Below are 19,944 nucleotides of genomic sequence, written 5' to 3' on the forward strand. Positions count from 1 at the left end.
ATTTATTTTGCTTTTAGAAGTTTGAAAAAAAACAGTCAGTGTTCTTTAAACTTTTCCCGTCATTGACTTGACATAGTTGGTTTAACAATCCATGTGAGTTCTAAGGTCTGTTAGTAAGACGCAAAACACCACTTTGTTTTTAGAGCTAGATCACATTACAGTCTACACACCATTATACAACCCCAGCTAGACAAGTGACCTCCAGGGATCAACACTTTACTCTGCATAAATGGACTGAATTGCATGCAAGCAGAAAGCTGTCTGCCAACTGGACACGAACCAACAATTTTTTTTTTGGCTGCTTTAAGATGTGAAATCTACAATCTGGTGTTAGTGGCCACTTGTCACTTCCATATAGCAACAAGGGGGGAAATGGGTATACAGTACTGTAATGATTAGTCATTATTATTATTTTTCTGAGAAAGTTTTGGTCTCATCATGAATGTCAGCCACCACGCAGGCATTTGAATTAAATTTGCTAGTTACCTGTACTTGTTTCTGACAACAACACATATCAGTACACTAAGATGATGAATATCACTGTAATAATGACATGCCAACATGGTTCACCCAGTATTCAAAAGTGTGACTGGTGGTTAGATGTACAAAGAGAGGCTTGCAACACATTGTATATCATAGATAAGGAGCCCTGCTTCCCTTAGTCCTCTCCTCTGCAGTCCTCCTGTGGAGAAAGTGAACACGGCTTGACAGGTTTGGCATAGATTTACCCAGCCTGCAAATTTGTCTCACTTTGAAAGGAAGATAGTGAGCTTGCACTCCACAAAACACAGTTTACACTATCCTTCTAAGATGATAATGAGACCAATTTCCGCTACTGTGACAGCCATTGTCCTCACTTTGAATCGGTACAGAACCTCAGACTTTTGAATGTGGAGTTTTGTTTTTAACAAATGACATATTCACATTTCAGTGGAGGCCTGGAGCCATCAAGCTGCCATCAGCATGAAAATAGGATTTTAATTAAAAATAAAAATAAAAATAAATGTATAAATATACTGTAAGCAGGGCCGGCCCTACATGATTTGGTACCCTAGGCGAAAATGTACATGGTAGCCCCCCCCCCCAATCCCATAAAAAAAAAAAAAAAAAATTATAGATATATTATATTTAATAGCACACCACACAATAAATACCAAATTCCACAAACAAATAAAAATAAGAAAAATAACAGAAGTACAATGCAATGCAACTTTTTATTGCAATTTTTGCAAAATGACAGTATTTAAAACCTCAAAATGTTTTCACTATGTACATTAATAATTGTGTAAGATACAAAAAATAGTAAATGTATCAATATACAAACTTTGATATATCGTAAAACTTTGGCAATAAGGTGATTCACAGATAATGTGAATAGTGTGCAAAAAAACTTCACTAAATAACTTAGGAACATAACGGCAAATACTTAAAATAGTGCACGCCGGGACCTCCTTGCAGCAAAGGCATCAATTGGTGCGTCAAAGGATAGCTGCCTGGATACTTCTTGATTGATGCTGATAAGTGCCACTCTAGTTAGCCGTTCTCTTGACATGGTAGACCTTAAATAGTTTTTTATTAGTTTAAGCTTGGAAAAGCATCTCTCAGCTGATGCTACAGTCACTGATATGGTAGCAGCCACTCTGAGTGCTACCCACATGTTGGGATAGATTTCTCTAAGTTTTTTCTCCTCTAGAAAAACTAAAAGTTCCATGCTTGACATATTGGATTTTGGCCAGGTAAGAAATGACTGCATCTCTGCTAAGAGTTTATTTTTTATTTTTTTTTATTAGAGTACATATTGCACAAATAAGTAGACCCCGAGAAAAAGGCTTGTTAATTCCAGGCCTAGCAGACATGTTGCTACCCATAACAGTCATGGAGCTCATAGAAAATACTAGATGTAGTCATTTTTGTTGTGGGTTGCTTTTTTTTTTTTTTTTTGCATTAGTTAATTTGATTAAATTTAAGATTTTGTAATCTATGCATCCTATTACAACCTTACTTTCATGTTGTGAGTCAAGTGCGTATTCTACAGAAAACATTTTGTCAATATTTTGGAAATTGTTCTTATGTTTATTGAGATATTGAACATCCATCCATCCATCCATCCATTTTCTTGACCGCTTATTCCTCACAAGGGTCGCGGGGAGATATTGAACAAAATCTTTACATTTTTCAAAGGTGGTATACTCATATATGCTGAGCACTGTACATGATGCAGTAATAGCTGATATAACTGAAATAGTCACCTGGATCGAGAAGATCGAGCTTTGTGTCACTCAAAGTACTGCTGATTGGTGCTTGACTGGCTGTTGCTTCAGCTGTACATTAAACAAAATACATCACTTCAAATTATTTTGGTGTTAAAGCAGGGAAAACAAATCCATTTGCATTATGCTAGAATACAATGTCAGAAATTATGGCTGTTTGTATTAAATGCACCATCCATGCACTTACATTCAGTAGCCTTTGGTGAAGATGACACTGAAGGATTGTTTACCACAGCTTCTGCAGGTGCTTGTTGTGGCTGCAAATATTTTCTCAGCGCATCTAGTTAAAACAAAAATGCATTTACTATATCGATGTTTACATTAAACCAGCACATAATTCTTATTTTCAATAAATTAATAAATGAATGTGGTTATGTGAAACAATGACTTGTGCAAATCCATTTGCAGGTATCTGGACTTACTGGCTGTTTTAGTTTAAACTCAGCAAGCGTTGCCCCACTCTTGTGTGCAAAGTAGCTACTAGCATGGATGTAATGGTGCAGTAAACAAGTTACAAGCAAGCTAAGAAGCTAACGCTATTTTCGTGTTTATTTTATAAACAATGATGATTGACTGACATACATACCTCTACCCTGGGCCCGTTTTTCCTCCTCCTCCTTTCGCCGCTTTCTTAATGCAGCACGTGAAGGCTTGGACCTTTTCATTGTTGTCGATGTCAATGTATAAACAACACAAGTGTGCCAACCATCTATCTATCTTTCTAAAGTGCTGCCACTTCACTCTGAGAGGATATACGACCCCTCCCCCTACCTTTCATTGTAAGCGGCAGCAGCGGGTCAGGTTCAGGGCGCCAGGACAGCACGTCGTGAACTCACAGTCATTTATTTGAAATAGAAGTAATAAAAAAAAAAGGAACTCAATAAAATATATTTGCTATATAACATTTTATGCTAGAAAACACGAGATGGGGGAGGGCTTTTTGTGATTGTGTTTTTTAAATTTTATTTTTTTTCCTTTCTGCAATTTGGCGCCCCCTCCACAAGATGGCGCCCTAGGCGACCGCCTAGCTCGCCTGTAGCCTGACTGTAAGCACATGTGGGTAGCATAAGGCGCTTTCACACCAAAAAGCCCAGGAACTTTGAGTTCATGGTAGAGTCAGTTCCGGGTCCGAAGAACTTGTGAGCGGCCCACGAGTTTGCGTTCACACGGCATGAAAGCAGGCAGGGTAGTTTATTCAAATGAGTTGAATGAATAGTTACTAGTTAGCATTAGCATGTCTGCCTCACATTTTTTAGACTTCCGTTTAAATCTTGGCTCCAAACTACCTGTGTGGAGTTTGCACCCAGTACTTGCGTGGGTTTTCTCCAAGTACTCTGGTTTACTCCCACGCTCCAAAAACATACACATTAGGTTCACTGACGACTCCAAATTCGGGGTTCTTGAACTTTTTGGTTCCAGGGAGCCACTACAGAGGAGATTTTCAAAAAAACAAAACGACCATGTGCATTGTGCACCACTGATGCCATGGGAATTATTATTATTATTATTATTATTATTATTATTATTATTTTAACAATTTTAATTGAATTATTTTAACATTTAGCCATCATGACTAGCTTATGTGCACTACTTCCACTAACAACTGGGCTGAGAACAGAGAGGAGTTAGTTGCCAATTTAGCGATTTGGTCACTATTATTAAGAGTTGTTGTTGTTGTTGTTGTTGTTGTTGTTGTTGTTTAAGTTGCTCTGCAACTATTTTTCAAAAAAAAAAAAAGGTGGCTAGCAAGTTTAATTCAGTTAGTAAACAGACAGCAGATTTTTTTTTTCACATTGTGCATACCATAGAACAAGAAATTAGTTTGTCATTGCCGGTGAGTCGGTGACATGGTGTCCATTTATACGCAATTATAATGTATTGTGTAACGTGGATGTTATGTGACATGGACAGGCTGAGGAAACCTTTGGCCTGGGGCATAGGCTTCCAAGCTATACATTTTTTTTTGCTGAGCTTGCATTGCCTCACCTTTACCTTTTCGTCTAGTACATAAAAATAGAGTGTGAGACAGCTACACAGCAAATCGGTCAGTGTTAAATTTCCAGTGTTCAATTAAATATGCAGTAAGCAGTTATTTTAACAGTGTTAGGATAAAAAGTTATACCGTCAGATTAAATTTCCTTGAGTGCTGGGGTGGATGTTGGGTGTAAACTGAAGAGGACTACATTGAGTGTTAAATTGACCACACCCTCATTTCCGGTGGAGAAACTTCCCAAATTTTCCAGTGTGCTGTCGACATTTCAGGAGTGATACATCCAGCAGTTGTTGCTTTCAGGGCAGCGTGAATCCGTGGAAGGGTGGTTGTCTTGCAACCCTAAGAGTGTGGGTTCGATCAGGACAGTGTGACTATATGTCAAAGTATTCTTGAGCAAGATATCCATCCGTCCATCCATCCATCCAACCATCCATCCATCCATCCATCCATCCATCCATTTTCTTGACCGCTTATTCCTCACAAGGGTTGCGGGGGGTGCTGGAGCCTATCTCAGCTGGCTATGGGCAGTAGGTGGGGTACGCCCTGTTTTGATTTACACTGACAATAGTGCAATACACTCATACGTGTTAAACACCAGTTAAGTGTCGTTTGACAGAATTAAATGTTTAACACTAATGCTAGTGTAGCGTATTTTCAGCAGTACTCAATGTTCACCAGTGTAGATTTTTAACGCTATCCAGTGTTGGAGTAACACTGGTTAAGTGTGACCGAAGTAACACTTTGAAAAGTGTCAGATTTACACTCATTCGTGTGGACACATATAAACACTTTTCTAGTGTTACATTTGGCACTCTTAGTGTTAGTCTAACTCTGGCGATTTTGCTGTGTAGACATGCTGAGTGTTGCAGGGATTTCAAATTTATATTAACCGTCACAATCATATCAGCGCTTTTAATTGGCCCAAAGCTAAGCTAGGGCGAAGTAATTGTTTTAGCCATGCTCATATGTGATTTTAATACATAAATAAATAATAAATGTGTTTTTATTTAAATAATTCAACATATTTCTAATTATTTTGCAGACACCAAATTTGTAAACATGTAATATATATGTTTGGGCCGGAAAACCAAGACCCAATTTTAAGAACATATTTGTGGTGTGTGTGAATTGTATTTTAACGTGAAATAAGGATATAAATAATAATAAACCTCACGTATTTTAAATACATTGACAATATAGGCATTTCCACTGTAGGTTTTGGTTACTAAAGTGACTTTATAGTGTTTATATAAGTGATTCTCGTCCATTGCAGTGCGTTGAGGTCGTGGCATATACCTTAATTGAATGAACAGACTTGAAACAAAAAACAAACTACTAAAAAAGAAAAAAAAAAATCTATTCGGCGTATCACCAACAGAGCACCGGACTCGTTCGACGTTCCATTGCGTCATTTAAATGCAATTTAACGGAGGCGGGGTTTAAGGTGGAAGTGAACACTGTAAACACGCGCGTTGTTCAGATGAATCCGACAAATGGCTAGCCTAGCACTGCGGCTTCGTTTTAACTGAATAAAAATGTCGGTACTTTGTGTCGCCTTGATCCGGAATGCTTTGACCGTCAGGAACTCTGGCACTTTAGTGGTAAGTCGCCATCGAGACACTGCATTGTGTGTATTATTTGGACACATGAACGTTTTTATATAGCTCGCATGCACTATCTTCCATTGTTAACACGACGGCGCTACGCAATGTCAAGCTATATCATCATTATCAATTTTGAAGTTGCAGATATTCTTAAAATCAGTCGTGATTATTAGACGGGTTTACATGGAGCCACAAAGACAGTTTGGTAACAATGACAGGACACTGATGTAACTCGACCATGCAGTTCACCCTTGTGACCACTAAGGGGAGACTGTCTTACACAAAACAAGTCACTCAACAGCCACAACATTAGGTAGACTTGATTCTCCGTGCATTGCGTCTACCGTTTCAAAAACAAAAAAACAAACAAAACACATGCATCGCTTTCAGAGTCTGTATGCGTTTATTATTGCATCCCATTATAATCTGATCTGTGTTGACATCTTGGCCCTATCGTGTACCTCAATAAATCCAGTAAAACATTAGAAACTGCTCTCAGTGTGCAGCAGCGATGTTCTGTATCATTGCAAATTTAAGGCACAAAATTAAGAAAACATTTATTGGAACTAATTAAATGTGCAAGTGTGCCTGTACAAGCTGAGCAAAGTATCTTTAATCTGACCCTCTGAGCAAGAAAGACTTAACATCACATTTTAAATGTTTTAATTTTTTGTTCTTGTATTTTATCCATCACGTTTAATTAACCCCTTATCATACGAGCAATTTTGCCGAAAATGCTTTAAAAAAAAGTTGCATTCAAAGTAAGTTTGAAGCTGTTCCTGAACCATTTAGAGTATCGGCATAGTTTATAAAAAAATTTTTAAGAATGTTTGCCGGCCAGAGACCATCCAAATTTCAAGGGGTTTTAAAGCGCAAGTTAATTTGAATAATCTTAATTAATAAAATAAAACACGAGGGATTTACATAATTTTACACATCACATTTTTCCAAACGTATTAAATGATTGGTTGGTTAATTATGAAATTATTTCTATTTTTCAGTTATTTAAAAAAAACAATTTTATGTATTTGCCCTATTGTTGTTGTTGTACCTCAACTTTTAATGAGTTGGGCCAGCTGCCTTCTCTGTGAGTGTGAATGATTGGTGGTGACCAGTCCAGCGTGTACCTGGTCTTGACTCGCTCACAGTCATTTGGGATAGGCTCCAGCTCACCTAATGAGAGAAGCTGCATGGATAAGCGAGCGGTTAAGAAGACACAGACAGAAGACACTGATTTTGTAACCATGTGGAAGGCAGGAAGTATTTGGTTGGTGCTGGATTTTACTTTGATTTATCTTTCTTTTCTTTTTATCTTTTCTGACTTTTTCTCTGGTTTCCTGACCGTCTGAACCTCACGACTCTGGCGAGACTCTGAAGTATCCGGTTAAGGTGAAGGGTAATGGGATTTTTATTAGGTTTTAGGTGAATTAATGAGTATAGATTTACACGTATTTGCACGCACTCGCACGCACGCACATACGCGCACGCACGCACATACGCGCACGCACCCACGCACAAAAACGCACACATACACGTAAAAAAAAGAAAAAAAAAAGAGAGGAATGATAAGACGATGAATCGGTAAGACTATCGAACAATTCTGAGCTCTCTCTTAAAAAGAAAGGGGAAAAAAAGAAGACAGAGTGACAGAGTTATATTTTAGTGGACAGAACAATGACTCAAATCCAATTGCACGTCAACATTTCCATTACATTGTAATCTTATAGATGGCGATTATTATTTGTTGTCTATGATGCAGACAGTGCGCTATGCCGAGTCCCTGGCTTCACCTGCTCCTGAACCAAGGATAAAGAAGTTCCAGATTTACCGCTGGGATCCAGACACTGCCGGAGACAAGCCCCGTATGCAGACATATGAAGTTGATCTTAACACGTAAGACATGTGACACATGGTTCTGCAGTCTTGATCTGTTTGGTGCGTCCATTTTTCTTTTAGGACAACTTTGTACATGTTGTGAGGTCCCTTCCTTCAGCATTTAACTCTCGTACTATATTTTAAGTGGCTATTCTTTTTGTACATGCACAGGTCGATTAAATCAGTGGGAGTGTTTTGAATAGTTTATTTTTATATACAGATGCGGTCCAATGGTTCTAGATGCTCTCATCAAAATCAAGAATGAGATGGACGCCACCCTTACATTCAGACGGTCTTGTCGTGAGGGTGAGGGACTAATTATAGTTGTTTTTGTCGCTAAGACTTGCCTTCCTTTAAATGAATGGTACAAAATTGAGAATTTCCTTGTGATGTTCATTCCAGGTATTTGTGGCTCATGTGCCATGAACATCAATGGAGGCAATGCACTTGCATGCATCAACAAAATTGACAGCAATACAAACAAAGCCACCAAAATATATCCGCTTCCTCACATGTATGTGGTCAAAGATCTCGTGCCTGTAAGTACTGCAAGCTTTAGTTGTGAGTTGTTTTTTTCTTAGCAGAAAATTTCACGAGTTTGCTTATTCTATTAATTGACATTTAAATGAGCTAAAAATGAGTACATTTTTTGTAAAGAGTTGATTCAACTATAACTTATCTACTAAAAGAAAGCATGAGAAAATCGAGAAAATTTCTTTTGGGACACTGTTTGGAAATTTAGAACAATATAACATGGACTTTATAAATGTTTTTGTTTTGGTTTTTTTTTCTTCCTCCAGGACATGAGCAACTTCTACGCACAGTACAAATCTATTGAGCCCTACCTAAAAAAGAAGGACGAATCTCAGGAAGGGAAGGACCAATATTACCAGTCAGTGGGGGACAGGCAAAAACTGGTAAAATATATCAATTTCTTTTACTCATCAAAATACATTTTCACCAAGTGGCACGTTCAGTTCAGCTCACCACATGGATAATAGAATTGTGAGTCTTTCAAGTAGTTTGAAGATACGTGGCGACGGACCTTGGCTGAAATTTTGTGACATATTTTGCACCATAACAATGTAAACCACCAAATTTATTCAAAGAAACGGTGTCACAAACAGTCACAAACTGCTTTGAATTATCCCTCCGTCAAAATGTGTTTAAAATGTTTTGTGTTCCCATTCTATTCACGTTACAGATTCCAGGACATAGTTGCCAGCCTAATAAAGTGGTACTATCCAATATCTCTCATGACCAAAAAAATAAAGGGACTTGCAATAAAATGTGCACCACACTGAACCAAAATGTAATACTTAGTGGAAACAGTCCTTTGCATAATCAAAGGAGCGTGACATGTAATTCATTTCAACCCTATGAAACAGTTGCTAAGGATTTTAAGCTTCCCATTATTGTATTGGTAAAAAAATAAAAAAATTAAAAAATTAAAAAAATCTTCAAAACTTATGTTCCTTGGGGGTCGTCCCCAGATTTGTAACCAGCCTGGGCCAGGAGTACCTATAACAGTTAGCATCCTGGTGGCATTTTCCCACAATTTTAAAACATGTCAACATCATTGACCAAGGTGTGACCGTAAGATTTGAATTCAATCTCCACTCTCCAGGCACTACGCTGCTACCACCCACTTTTCCCCAGGTTTGGCTTAAATGTTAAATGTAGAGAACAAATAGCAGCTATATTATTTCATTGTACATGTGACAAATGGTGTATGTAATGCTCTCATTTTCACGCCCTCCTCTTCTATTTTGCTTCTTTCCATTTCATACTGACACAGTGCATCTGTGAATGAACAGAGCGATATGACAGTATGATGTTACCTATGATATGACGTTGCGTTCAACCCAACAGGATGGCTTGTACGAGTGCATCCTGTGTGCATGCTGTAGCACCAGTTGTCCGAGCTACTGGTGGAATGGGGACAAATACTTAGGACCTGCTGTTCTCATGCAGGTATTGTAAATACAATTCAGGATAAGTAAACACAAGTATTTGCTCTTTTGAGTTCAGGTGATAGGAGAGAGGCATGGTATGTATTCTCTTTATGTATTATGTACAGTAATATATTTTCTATCATGTATGTAATAACTTTTTGTCAAAATAGACTCAAGATCTCTGTCACTGACATTAGTCCAATTGGAGGGACCGCTCCATATTCTGAAAGTTTTATTATTAGTTTTATTACTATGCAAGTGGTGTATAGCCTCCAAGCAAGACAGACCCATTACTAGTGTTGCGATTGTGAAGAATTATTCTGAATTCACATAACATAGAATAGGTGAACTTTTTGCTGTTACACAGGCATACCGTTGGATGATAGACTCTCGCGATGACTTCACTGAAGAGCGACTGTCTAAACTTCAAGACCCCTTCTCTCTCTACCGCTGCCACACCATCATGAATTGCACCAAGAGCTGCCCCAAGGTACTTTCGTAAACATTCTGTTCTTCCCAGACTTAAGAGTTAAGATATCTCACGGACTCTGCTCTCCACAGGGACTCAACCCAGCAAAGGCTATCGCTGAGATCAAGAAGATGATGGCATCTTACCAAGAAAAGAAAGTTGCTGCATCATGAACAGATATGAGTTAAGACGGCTCAAGAGCCATCAATAACACTTCCTCAATTTGAATGGCGTATATGAGAAGATCCAACCAGGAACATTGACACTTTTTGCAGATGTGGGCACTTTAGTTGTTGACCATGCTACAAAATGGCCGACATGTTCATTTTCACATTCCTCTATACTAGTTGCAATTGAAATCTTGTTTTAAAATAATATTGGAGCTGAAGAAGTTTGAGGTTATTGCAGTCAAAGGCTGTCAAACTAAAGGATCCATGTTTAGCAAAAAGGTGGCTGCATAAGCGAAGCTCAAAGTAGAAACATCTTGCTGGCCACCTCTGTATGTTAAAATGTCATTTTCTCAATAGTGATACATGAAATACATGACATGTTTTGTGTCCAAGTTAAAAATGAGCATAGCCTACGCCTGTAATCTGTGATTTTGTCTAACTTGGACTAAACATGTCTTTTCCAGTTGAGGAATCCAGGTCCAGAAAGTAAAAATCCTGAAACAGTTTGGCTTTATCCACAGGTGCTTCTACTCATCGGGTGGAGACGAGATGATCGTTTACCTGCCAGTTGAATAGAAGCACCTGTGCATAAAGCCAGTTAATGGCAGGGATTTTACTTTATACACCTGGATTAACCCTGTTTTTATGTGACTGTGTGGAGAATATTGGGGCAGTGAAAAAAAACAAAGAAATTAAAAAGTATTGTAAATAATGTCACATGTACTCATTAAAATATATTGACCTCATGAAATCTGCATTTCTTTATATTAGAACAGTCACGGGTGTCCCGTATAAGAACAGAGGCAGTATACCTCAGGCGACAGGATAGCATGGTACTGTGATGCCTGTATTCAACAATCAGAACAGCTTACTAGTGTTAAAACTATCGATATGCTACTGTGATGAGGGCTCGACTGTAGTATGCATCAGTGTTTAATTGCAGTGTTGTTATCATTTACTGTGACATAGTAATGCTATTCTGACAAAGTATGCTGCTCCGATAGAGGCAGCTTGCCTGACCGGTGTTACTGGTATGGGCGTGCTGATTTGATGAGGACTGATGAACATTCTGACAGAATACTGGAGCTTATAGTGAGTCGGACAGTGCTGAAATGTTTAATCAGGAAGTGGAACTTGCCCATCTGTTTTTCGCCACCTAAATCATATTTAGTACTGTTTTCCCGACGATGCACCCCTATGAGCTCCTACAGACTTAGTTGGACCTCTATTTTTTTATTTATTTAATTAATTAATTTATTTATTTATTTTAATGATCATTAACACACAACAATAGCAATTCTTATCAATAATGACAAACCAATGACTGAATCGCTTGGTGACTATACATAACAAAAAACACAAAACAACACGCCAGGGGGGATAAGTTTACAAAAAATACTGAAACGTTTACATATATTGTAGGTTTTGATAGCCTTTTCGTTATGAGAGAACTTCATGCTTTTTATACTTGACTGCTTGACTTCAAAATCAAAAGCCAGACCCTTGGACCTCGTCTCCTGCCGTAGACGCATGCTTGCAGATGACGTGTTATCTGTTTTGTTTTGGGCGGGCAACATGGCTTAAATAAAAGTGAAACAAATCATTATAGAACTGGATATTTGTCAGGAGCAGACGTAAGTGCATTTTATTCGTCAATCCACCCGATTCTAAACGCTTTAGAGCAGGGATGCCCAAGTTCGGTCCTCAAGAGCCCCTGTATCCAGCCTGTTTTCCGTGATTCATGATCAAGATTGTTATCTGGCTCTGCAAAACTTGCTGATGAGCTGATCATTAGATTCAGCTGTGTTGAAGGAGGGACACATGGAAAACAGGCTGGATAGGGGTTCTCGAAGACTGGACTTGGTCACCACTGGTTTAGAGACTACGGTAGTTTATTGGCAGCATTAGCGCAGCCCAAAATATGTTACTATTCGATATTTGACAGACATTCGCGTCGGGGAAAGCCGCTTCCAGGAAGCCGCCTCTACGGTGCGGGAAAGCCGCCTCGACACGCTCCGCTCCGGGCCGACTCTACGCTCCGGGAGCTGTCGTGTGGAAAGCCGTCTAGACGAGGATACGCTCCGGGTTACGCCTTTTCTTTTTACGCAGTCAACCTGTTCGCCCTTTTCTAAGATTTACGGTAGACTGCGCGAAGGGGCGCTGGCACGGAGAACTACATCCGCTAGCATGGAGTACGACATCCTGTTTTCAAAATAAAAGATCAGTTTCCAAAAATAAAATAGAATTCAACACAGTTTAAAATGTTTTTTTTTTTTTTTTTTTTTTTTTTACTATTAATATTATTTTTTTTATTATTATTAACAGTTTAAAAAGGCTTCATTATTATTATTTTTTATTATTAACAGTTTAAAAGATGCTTCACTATAACAGCACCAATTCACATTTCACTGGGAATGCACTCTTGTGGGAAATAATATTGATATGTAAAATATTAAGTTAATTTAAAACGAAGGAAAGGTTGAAATTGAGAAAAAGGAAAGAGGTTCGTGTCAGACAGCATGACCTAGAAGCTAATAAGCTAAACTGCTAATATTTACAGAAAAAAATAATTAAAATGAAAAATCAAGAGGTGTGCATCATCTATCAGACATGCCACTATGATGCAGCAATGATTTGGGGTCAATAGGTCACATGACCTGGAAGCTATTGAGCTCAGATGCTCATTTTTGCATATAAAAATTCATAGAAAAAATTGAAAGACATAAAATCGAAAATCAAGAGGCGTATCTCATGCGGCAGGCCGGGCACTACTATACCACACTGATTTTGAGTCCACAGGTCACATGACCTAGAAGCTATTGAGCTCGGATGCTATGTTTTACATTAAAAAATTAATAGAAAAAATTGAAAGATGTAAAATTGAAAAACAAGAGGCGTATCTCATGCGGCAGTCCCGGCACGACTATCCCACACTGATTTTGAGTCCACAGGTCACATGACCTAGAAGCTATTGAGCTCGGATGCTATTTTTTACATTAAAAAATTAATAGAAAAAATTGAAAGATGTAAAATCGAAAAACAAGAGGCGTATCTAATGCGGCAGGCCCGGCACTACTATCCCACACTGATTTTGAGTCCACAGGTCACATGACCTAGAAGCTATTGAGCTTGGATGCTATTTTTTACATTAAAAAATTAATAGAAAAAATTGAAAGATGTAAAATCGAAAAACAAGAGGCGTATCTCATGCGGCAGGCCCGGCACTACTATCCCACACTGATTTTGAGAAAATTGGTCACATGACCTGGAAGCTATTGAGCTAAAATGCTCATTTTTTACATTAAAAAATTCATAGAAAAATTTGAAAGACGTAAAATCGAAAAACGTTAGGGTAGTGGCACTATGGAACAGAATTTCTTTGAAATTGGCATAATAAAGCTTTACATGTGGATTTTCTTTTTTGCCAGGTGTGCTGAGTGTGTTAAGCTCAATGGGTTTTTGTTAGGGGTGGGACAAAAAACCGATTCGACCGAACCATCGGTCGTCAAGGGGAGCTAAACGACCGTATCGGTAGCAGACTTGTCAACCGATACAAAATCCGCCGGGAATCCTTAGATACATTGGTTGTAAAGCTGTTGACCGGATATCGCGTGGCTGTGAATCGGTTGCGAGTGAGGCTTTATGGTTTTCATAACAATAGCAAGAGTTCTGCGCCGTGCTCTACTTGTTTTGTTTACATTTCAGTAGCATCACTATTCAAGCTACTTCCCTGTTTACAGAGAGCTAGCAAAGTAGCGCTCAGAGACGCTTCATTCCCCGGATGTTGTCATGCAAAGACGTTACGCACCTTGGGGAGGAGCCTACCGTCAACGCCGTGCTCGCGACACGGCGCGCGCGCGCGCACGCGCACAAAGAGTGACAACATGCAACAGTTAGCAGAAGCTAACCCATTGCTATCGAGTCCTCTCGGTGCACTTGTATGTGGCGGGCCGGCGTTGGTACTGCGCGCGAGCCAAAAAGAATAACTCCCGTGACGATCCAATGCATGGATTCAAACGACACAGGTATGTCCCACAGCCAACACACCAGCTAAGCTAAAAGTACACCGCAAGTATCTAATTTCTCAGTTTGTGGCTCCCTGTCAATGTATACAACTAGCATGAGCAATAGATAGGAGAACTGAGACGTGCCTGTGATTACGTCATCAAACGCAAAATGAACGACAGCCCAAAAAAACAAAACATAAACAGTAGTGATTCCGTGGTCATCATCTTGTCTCAGATTAAAAAAAACAAAAAAACAAAAAGATGTCATACATTAACCAAAAATGAATATGATGGCAAAAGAAAAACAAATATTGTTAAAAACAAAAATTGTTGATAAAAAGGGAAGGGCACTTTTGGAAATATTTTTGGTTATATTAAGTGGTTAAAATGTGTTTGATAGATTTATTGTTCCATAAGGTGGCTTCATATTTCTTTTGGCTGGACGGTAGTTTTATTTCATGTCTTAAATTTATGTTTCTGAAATATTTCACAATGTGCACATATTCTGTTTAATTGTGTTGGTGTCTTTTTAAAGGTTAAATATTTATATTTCAAATTGAATTATCAGCCTTTTTTTCCTGATCCTTATTTTGAATAAAAAATAAAAAATAAAAAACAATTATAACTCTCAATAACGACTAATAAATATTTAACCTGATACATTTTTCAGTCATATCGCCCAGCCCTTTGTTGCGGTCCATTTAAATAATTGATTCAATATATAAAAATTAGAGGTGGGAATCTTGGGGCACCTCACGATTCGATTGCGATTACGATTCAGAGGCTACGATTCGATTATAAAACGATTATTGATTTCCCCCCCAGGCAGCAGAAAAAAAACAATGTATTTTTGTGCTTTTAATGTTTCGTACATTAGTTACAAAAATAGTACAAACGTCCTCTCAGGCCTAAATAAACTACTATTTCAGTATCAAGTTAACAGTTCAAAACAGTAAATAAAATACTCAAGTCCTCATTCTGTAACAACAGCTTTTAAGTATATTCAGTCTTCAGCAGAATAAAACATAGCACTGAGCAAAAATATATTATTTTTATCCACTCAAAAGTGCATTGAGGTATAAATGAAAGACAATGTGAACTACTACTTCAATACAAATGCCTAAAAAAAAAAAAAAGTGCTTTCCTGCTTTTTAAGTTGTGTAAAGATGAACATGTAAACATTAAAGTTTCTCAGAGGTACAAAAAAAAAAACCCTCAAGTGCTTTTCTGCTTTTTAACTTGTGTAAATATGAACGTGTAAACATTAAAGGGATCGTTCGGCTTTTTTAACATGAATCTCAATTTGATCCTCACCTCCCGTGTGTGCGATCAGCACTGACTTCTTTCTGACACACGTTCTGGTTCGACGTTGGACGAGAAGAAAATAAAAAAGAAAATAGTCCAGCAAGCTGGCTGGGGTCTCGGAAATAAAGCGTTTTTCTTCTAAAAACTATTTGTTTTCAAAAGCGTGATACATTTCCACCACAATACTCTTTTCTGAATAAAGTCAGACGCCATTACCGCCAGCCACTACTTTTCTGTTCGTTCGTTCGTATCACTGCGCGGAGCCCTGTAGAACGCTAACCGACGCACTGCAGCCAGCTAGCTGATACTTCCGCCTCAAGTTGTTTGCCTTTTCGGAGCAGGTCTGATGTCATGAAGAGGTGGGTTGGTCAGCTCAGCCATGCTTGTTGTTGTTTTGAATCTCGAGGCGTGAGTTGTGGATGTGTACTCTCGGTCCGTCCCAAAAAGCGTCCCGAAGACCGCGCGCGCTACTGCGTTTCAGTTCCGCGTACTTTTCGCTCGTTTCGCTTCCCTTGGCATATTTATATAATCGGAATTTGGACGTTTGTGAATCGTTCTCGATTGTTCCACGGCCGAATCGTGAATAATCTAAGAATCGGAAATTTTGCACACCTCTAATAAAAATATAGAAGACATTTTTTATTATTATTATTTTTTTTAAACACATTTGTAGATACTGTAAAAATTTGTGGTGTTTTAAGATTGTTTACAAGCAACAAATGTCACTATAAGTTTTGAATATTGAAATGAATCGTATCGAATCGAAAATCGTATCGTTCCCAAACTTAATCGAACCGCATCGAACCGTTCTGTTCTGAAAGATAATCGTTTTTCAATCGAATCGCAACCTGTGTATCGAGATACATATCGAATCGGCCTCATGTCAGAGATTCCCACCCCTAGTTTTTGTGAATGTCAACCTCTGAAAAAATCAGCATCCCTTTTTATTTTTAGACAATGAGTTGTCCTGATTGGTATGTTTTGTAAAAGTGTATATATACACATATTTCGCTCGTACTCATTGCACAATGTTGCTTTTATTGTCCAGTGAGGCTATCAAAAACAAATAAAACAAAATAAAAAAGTACATATGTTTGGATAAGTCTAACGCCAATGAACATTTTGAGTGGTGGAATGTAAAAGAATGACTTAATTATCACATTTACAATTAGTTTACAAATTTTGTACAAAATACCATATGTGGGATATTTGGGGGGGGTTTTCCCGCAAGGGCTCGGTGGCACTTTATTTACAACTGAATGTTGTCATAGAGATACCTTCAGGCCTTGACTATAAACATACATGTCAAGTTTGGGATTTTTTGGAGCATGTACCGGGGAGTTATTAAGCATTTCCTTTTTCATTGCAAAACACAAAAATTGATGCCCCTCCCTCATCATATAGTATTTCGAAAAGTCAAGTTTTTTTTCCCTGTCGTTGGCTCAGGTCTTGACATGGTCCAGGACAAGTCTGAAGTCAGTCGGATGATACGTGTGGGAGAAGTGGGCAAAAGTCTGCCCCCTGTAAATGTCCAAAAATTGTCAAAAACGGGACATTCAAAAATTCGTAGCTCACTTCCTGTTCATTTTAACATATGGGTCTAAGAGACGTTTTTGTAGGTCTTGGGCTTCTCATACACCGAAAAATTTAAGTATATCTTGCTTAAACGTACGACCGAGGCTGCTTATTTAAAATTTTCTAGGGGGCGCTACTGAATCATTTTTGTAAAAATAGCACAATCCACGATAAAATATTTCTCATTTTGCCAGGTCAGATGTGTGTGCCAAGTTTCATGTGTTTCTGTTCCAGTTTAGGCCCTCAAAATTGGCATTGTTTTCTTGGCAAACAGCGCTTAGCCACGCCCACAGCGATTCGCGAAAACTCACAAACTTCGTGTTGTGACATCATGAAGGGCAAAACCCTCATCTGAGCAAATATGAGGTAGGTCCAGCTAACGTGCAGAAAAACGTTGAAGAAAAATTGTAAGAAAAAAAATTGCCAGTCGGTGGCGCTATCAGAAAGATGAACTCTAAGTTTGTAGATATTTTAAGGGCTGGACTCTCATATGTGTGAAATTTTGAGAAGATAGGATAATCTGGGTCAAATTAAAGCAGCTTTTGCTGTCACAAAAAATTATCTGACTTTGCGGCATCGTAGTGGCCACGCCCTTTGACAAAAAGTTACAATATTCGGTGTGGGGTATGATCAACATCTTAAGGCTTTTCTGACTAATTTTCAATTGGATTCCTTTAACGAGATTGGCACAGTAGCTAAAAACATAAAGTATTACATTTATTGTCACCACTAGGTGGCGCTATATGTATAACTGAATTTTATCATATATATGTTTTCAGGCCGTGACTATTAAGTTTCTTGAGAAGTTTGAGATTTTTTGGAACTTGAACATGGGAGTTATTAAGCATTTGCTCTTTCTGGACAAATGAAATTTTAAAGGCAACTTTTGATGCCCCGCCCCCGTCATTTAGTTTTACGAAAAGTCAAAATGCTTTGCCCAGTTGTTGTCTCAGGTCTTGATATATATATATATATATATATGTATATGTGTGTGTGTGTGTATATATATATATATATGTTAGGGGTGTGAATTGCCGAGTACCTGACGATTCGATTCGTATCACGATTCACAGGTCACGATTCGATTCGATACCGATTAATCCCGAATTTATAAGTCGATTGTTGCGATTTTTTTTCCATTCAAATTTAGAAAATACTAATCAGTAAGCTTGTAGAGTGTAAGATTTATATGAAAATGTATTATTTATTTATCTGAAATTTCAGTCTTATAGAGGTTGTAATCTGTTTCATGTTTGAACAGCATTAAAATAAAATATTAAGGCTTAATGTTCCGTTCATAACATTCTTCCATGCTCAAGGTGTGAATCCTAACCCGAAGTCCGACGTTTTGTTGAATATTTTTCCATTAAAAATGGACGTTTAAAAATAGATTCACACACACACACACACACACACAAAAAGGCAATGATGATAAGACGTTGAATCGGTAAGACTACCGAATGAACAATTCTGAGCTCTTAAAAAAAAAAAAAAAAAAAAATAATCGATTTTTTTTAAATTGAATCGATTCGAGAATCGCGCGATGTAGTATCGCGATATATCGCCGAATCGATTTTTTTTAACCACCCCTAATATATATATGTATGTATATATATGTATGTATATATATATATATATATATATATTAGGGGTGTGAATTGCCTAGTACTTGACGATTCGATCCGTATCACGATTCATAGGTCACGTTTCGATGCGATACCGATTAATCCCGATATGAATTTACAAGTCGATTCTTGCGATTTTTTTTTTTTTTACTCAAATTTGGAAAATATCAAGAAAATGTATTTATTTATTCATCTTATTGAACTTCAGTTTTATAACTGTGAGCCACTGTATTTAACAAACAGGTTGTAACCTTTTTCATGTTAGAACAGCATTGAAATAAAATATTATGGCTTAATGCTCCATTAATATAATATTCTTCCATGCTTAAGGTGTGAAAGTTAGACGTTTTGTTGAATATTTTTCCATCAAAAATGGACATTAAAAAAATCGATTCGGCTGCCTATTGAATCGATTCGAGAATTGCGTGCTGTCGTATCGCGATATATTGCCGAATCGATTTTTTTTAACACCCCTAATATATATATGTATATATATGTATATGTATATATATATATTTATGTATATATATATATATATATTAGAGGTGGGAATCTTGGGGCACCTCACGATTCGATTGCGATTACGATTCAGAGGCGACGATTCGATTATAAAACGATTATTGATTTCCCCCCAGGCAGCAGAAAAAAAACAATGTATTTTGGCGCTTTTAATGTTTCGTACATTAGTTACAAAAATAGTACAAAAGTCCTCTCAGGCCTAAATAAACTACTATTTCAGTATCAAGTTAACAGTTCAAAACAGTAAATAAAATACTCAAGTCCTCATTCTGTAACAACAGCTTTTAAGTATATTCAGTCTTCAACAGAATAAAACATAGCATTGAGCAAAAATATATTATTTTTATCCACTCAAAAGTGCACTGAGGTATAAATGAAAGACAATGTGAACTACTACTTCAATACAAATGCCTTAAAAAAAAAGTGCTTTCCTGCTTTTTAAGTTGTGTAAAGATGAACATGTAAACATTAAAGTTTCTCAGAGGTACAAAAAAAAAAAAACCCTCAAGTGCTTTTCTGCTTTTTAACTTGTGTAAACATGAACGTGTAAACATTAATGGGATCGTTCGGCTTTTTT

At 37.7% G+C, this 19,944-nt stretch overlaps 2 protein-coding genes across 4 annotated transcripts in view; both read left to right on the plus strand.

The window, feature by feature from the left end:
* The first annotated feature begins 5,695 nt into the window (after nucleotides 1–5,695).
* On the plus strand, nucleotides 5,696–11,087 carry LOC144014808 (succinate dehydrogenase [ubiquinone] iron-sulfur subunit, mitochondrial-like). The gene is made up of 8 exons (XM_077515097.1): nucleotides 5,696–5,864; nucleotides 7,627–7,760; nucleotides 7,963–8,048; nucleotides 8,145–8,281; nucleotides 8,543–8,659; nucleotides 9,615–9,716; nucleotides 10,065–10,187; nucleotides 10,259–11,087. The coding sequence occupies exons 1-8, from the start codon at nucleotides 5,799–5,801 to the stop codon at nucleotides 10,337–10,339; spliced, it is 846 nt and encodes a 281-aa protein (XP_077371223.1). The 5' UTR covers nucleotides 5,696–5,798; the 3' UTR covers nucleotides 10,340–11,087.
* Nucleotides 11,088–11,878: 791 nt separating this feature from the next.
* atp13a2 (ATPase cation transporting 13A2) overlaps nucleotides 11,879–19,944 on the plus strand; it is a 38,192-nt gene continuing 30,126 nt past the window's right edge. The window contains exon 1 of one of the 3 annotated variants that reach the window (XM_077515105.1): nucleotides 11,879–11,970. The gene's annotated coding sequence lies outside the window, so the exon portion shown is untranslated. Of the gene's footprint in view, nucleotides 11,971–12,204; nucleotides 12,224–12,306; nucleotides 12,326–19,944 lie in introns of those variants that run through there. The other 2 variants (XM_077515107.1, XM_077515106.1) reach the window with 2 other exon arrangements.

The sequence above is a fragment of the Festucalex cinctus genome, chromosome 2 (assembly GCF_051991245.1).
Source record: "Festucalex cinctus isolate MCC-2025b chromosome 2, RoL_Fcin_1.0, whole genome shotgun sequence".
NCBI classification, from domain to species: domain Eukaryota; kingdom Metazoa; phylum Chordata; class Actinopteri; order Syngnathiformes; family Syngnathidae; genus Festucalex; species Festucalex cinctus.

Excerpts from the sequence above, each read along its gene's own strand:
- LOC144014808 (XM_077515097.1), top strand. The coding sequence starts at position 5,799 with ATGTCGGTACTTTGTGTCGCCTTGATCCGGAATGCTTTGACCGTCAGG. Across the intron at positions 5,865-7,626 it reads GGAACTCTGGCACTTTAGTG|ACAGTGCGCTATGCCGAGTC; the intron begins GTAAGTCGCCAT and ends TCTATGATGCAG. Across the intron at positions 9,717-10,064 it reads GACCTGCTGTTCTCATGCAG|GCATACCGTTGGATGATAGA; the intron begins GTATTGTAAATA and ends GCTGTTACACAG.